This window comes from Pteropus vampyrus, unplaced genomic scaffold (assembly GCF_000151845.1).
Source record: "Pteropus vampyrus isolate Shadow unplaced genomic scaffold, Pvam_2.0 Scaffold81, whole genome shotgun sequence".
Taxonomy (NCBI): domain Eukaryota; kingdom Metazoa; phylum Chordata; class Mammalia; order Chiroptera; family Pteropodidae; genus Pteropus; species Pteropus vampyrus.
The window spans coordinates 194,461-197,745 of NW_011888862.1; the positions used below are offsets into that span (position 1 = coordinate 194,461).

The 3,285-nt window shown below is 45.9% G+C and overlaps 1 protein-coding gene across 1 annotated transcript in view; it reads left to right on the top strand.

Moving 5' to 3' along the window:
• CLCN4 (chloride voltage-gated channel 4) overlaps positions 1-3,285 on the top strand; it is a 65,808-nt gene that overhangs the window by 49,907 nt on the left and 12,616 nt on the right. Inside the window, exon 11 of the mRNA XM_011362902.2 lies at positions 2,373-2,589. Coding sequence (XP_011361204.1) covers positions 2,373-2,589 — 217 coding nt within the window. The remainder of the gene's footprint in view (positions 1-2,372; positions 2,590-3,285) is intronic.

Below are 3,285 nucleotides of genomic sequence, written 5' to 3' on the forward strand. Positions count from 1 at the left end.
TATCTTCTTCGTACTGACCACCACTATAGTTGCTTCCAATTGTCCGTTTTAACCTTACTTGCTAATTACATCTGTTTTACCAAAGCATTTTTAATGAAGAGGATGATAGAACATTACCTCCCTAAAAACATGATTAGTCTAAAGTAGAGTTTTCTCAACCTTAATACCATTGACATTGGACGGGATCATTCTTTGTTGAGAGGGGCCATCCTCTGCACTGAGGGATATTGAGCAGCATCCCCGGCCTCTACCCACTAGATGCCAGTAGCAACCCCATCCCCAGTTATGACAGCCAAAAATGTCTCTAGATATTGCCAAATGTCCCCTGAGGGCGAGGGCAGAATTGCTCTCAATGGCGAACCATTGTTCTAAAGTCATCGTGATAGTTTACTGGATCTGCGATTATTTCTGGTCTTAAAATTTCTCGGCCTATCATAGTTTGTGAAATTCACTTTAGCGACACTCTCTTAATTACCCTCTCTGTACCTGGCATTATGATCGTATTGCTGCTAGAAAATAGAATGTCAAGTTTGAGTGACCTTAGCAAGTGCTCAACAAATGTACATCATTTTTCAGAAGCTTTGGCCACTGATACCAGTTCTGGTAGAATATATAAAAAAAAACCTATATTAAAGACAGTTTTACAACACTTAAAAATGAGTTTATTACATTTTTTAAAGCGAAAGCAATACATACTCATAGAATATTGGGGAAATCAGAAGGAAAAGGGCAAATATATACTAGGTATCATCTAGGCACTGGGAACGCACTGGTGAGCAAGAATTCACTGAATTAGCTGCTGTTAGAGTCAAGGCTTCTAACCCAATCAGTAGATTTCAGAGGAAATACAAGCGTGTTATTTATTTCAACGAGCGGATTGACAGGTTTCTAAGTTGTATTTGGTTTTGTAAGGAGGTCAGCAAATCCATGTGATCAGTTCTTGATTGAGCTTTGTGGTTTGATCTATTCCTGATGTTCAACCTGTTGAAAGACATAGGATTCCCATTCCGTGGGACTGTTCGAGATTCAACCGGTCTATGAAAATGAATAAATAAGTATGTGCTGACTGTTACCTCCTGCCTTAGTGATTCAGGACAGAACCACCTTGATTTAGCAGAGAAGTGTGCAGCGTGTATCATGTAGCATCTACATTTGAAAACAGGTTGTGCATCAGTGTCGTCTGGTATTAGGGCTTGAATCATATCCCATTTGATGTAACTAGATTTAACCTGACCCAAATAATGTACAGACATTTGCCCAGCGGGCCCTTTGTTCTTCTTTGAAACAGAGACCCCTTTTCAAACTCAGCCTGACCCTGAATGCTGCCAGATTTCCATTAGAGTACTCTATTGCAATAAATGGCCTTAGAGCAGGCAGTTAGAATTTTATTTCTCAAAGAACAATATAGGTGAATAGTAGTCTTTGAGAAGGCAAGCGATGTATTATAGAAACCAGGATCCATTTTAAGGCAAGCTTCGCTGTACATTTTTCCTAACCTTTTCCCATGAACCAAAAGAAAGATTAAAATTCCAACAGAAGGAAAATCGCCTTGGAGAAATATCTTGAGACTGACGGATTTATTTCATGTGTGACTTAAAATAGCCTGGGTTTCTAGTACTGCAGAAAACCGTATTTCTAATGAGTTCCTGTTCCCTTACTTTTCTTCAGCTTTCTCTCACGTGGCCTTGCCTATCAATAAAAATAGGCCAATTGTTACCATAAAAGTTTTACTATCTTTCTTAGAAAAATCCACAAAATGGCCCATTTTAAAGAAAGGAGATCCGAGGGGTGGGGGACGCAGCTTTTCTAGGGTTATTTCTTTGGTCCCAAGGGTCATATTTGGGATCGAGCTGCATTTCTGGGCTATGAGCCTGAGATGGCCCTATTAGTTTCCTGTTCCTTTCAGGATTCCTGATGCCATTTGGGCCAATTATAAGTTAGTTTGTAAAAAACCAATGTAATAAGGTCACCGGGCAGCTAAATGAGGTTCTTGTCACATCAAACTTCAGCCCTTGATGAGGTGAAGAAGTGTGAGGAAGGCTAGGGTGGAGGGCCCTGGGCCTTCTGGGCGCCCTGGCGTCCGGGGGAAGCAGTGCATCCCGGTCAGGCCCACCTTTCACCACTTTGGCCATGGATGAGCAGGTCACAGCAGGAGGGCCCTTGCCCAGCATTAGCTCGAGAGAGATGCCAATTTCAGACATGTTTGGCCAAAGCCCCTCATTGAGAATGTGGAGTTTGCCTTCTGAGGCCCTTTCCTGTGGGATTCTAGGATGCGGGGGGAGGGAAGACGTGTGTTCCCGCGGGTCTGGGGGAGTGGGAGTTGCTAGCAAGGGATTTTCGTGTGGCTTATGCTTCTTGCTTGCCCATTCTAGAGAACGCCAGACAGAGGCAGGAGGGCATCGTGAGCAATTCCATCATGTACTTCACGGAGGAGCCCCCCGAGCTGCCGGCCAACAGCCCGCACCCCCTAAAGCTGCGGCGCGTCCTGAACCTAAGCCCGTTCACGGTCACGGACCACACCCCTATGGAGACGGTGGTGGACATCTTCCGGAAACTGGGGCTGCGGCAGTGTCTGGTGACACGGAGTGGGTGAGTGGCCAGACGAGTGTCGATGGAATGTGTACTGTGGCCAGACTCTGGCAAGAAGAAGATGAACGAGACATGCTCGCGGGGGACTCGGGGACCAGCACTTGGTAGGGGGTGGCAGTAAGTGTGGCGAGGACGTTGAGAAGGAAATGACTGGCAGCTGTGGAGACTTAGGGCCCGGGCCAGCACAGCCCAGGAAGGTGAAAGAAGCTTCCAGGTGGGGCTGCTGTCTGGCCCGAGGCTGCAGGTTGAGCCGAAAAGGGGAGGAGCCAAAGGAGACGGCTCGGGGCTGCGGTTCCACAGCCCAGGCTCAGAGAGAAGGTACAGCTTGTTCTGCTGCCACGTGACATGCCTTCCTCAAAATCATGGCCCTGCAAATATGAGCAATGAGAAGGACAGGGCTTGTGAGAAAAATGGTGTCAGGGGCATAATACTCAAAAGCTTCATCAGGGACACATCAAATGAAAGAGATAAGAAGCTAATAAAAATGATAGTAGCATTTTAGACACGTTAGATGGTTAAGAAATATATCAATATGACAAACAAATATGTCACTTCACCTTGAGAAAGCCCCGAGGTTGGCTCGTGGACGTGGCTTGTTGCGAGGGCCGCAGCTCGCAAGCGTTTTGTGTAGGTCTCTGGGCTCAGTCGGGTTCAGTTTTCTGTATCCACCTGGAGGTAGGTGCTCGTGGAAAAAAA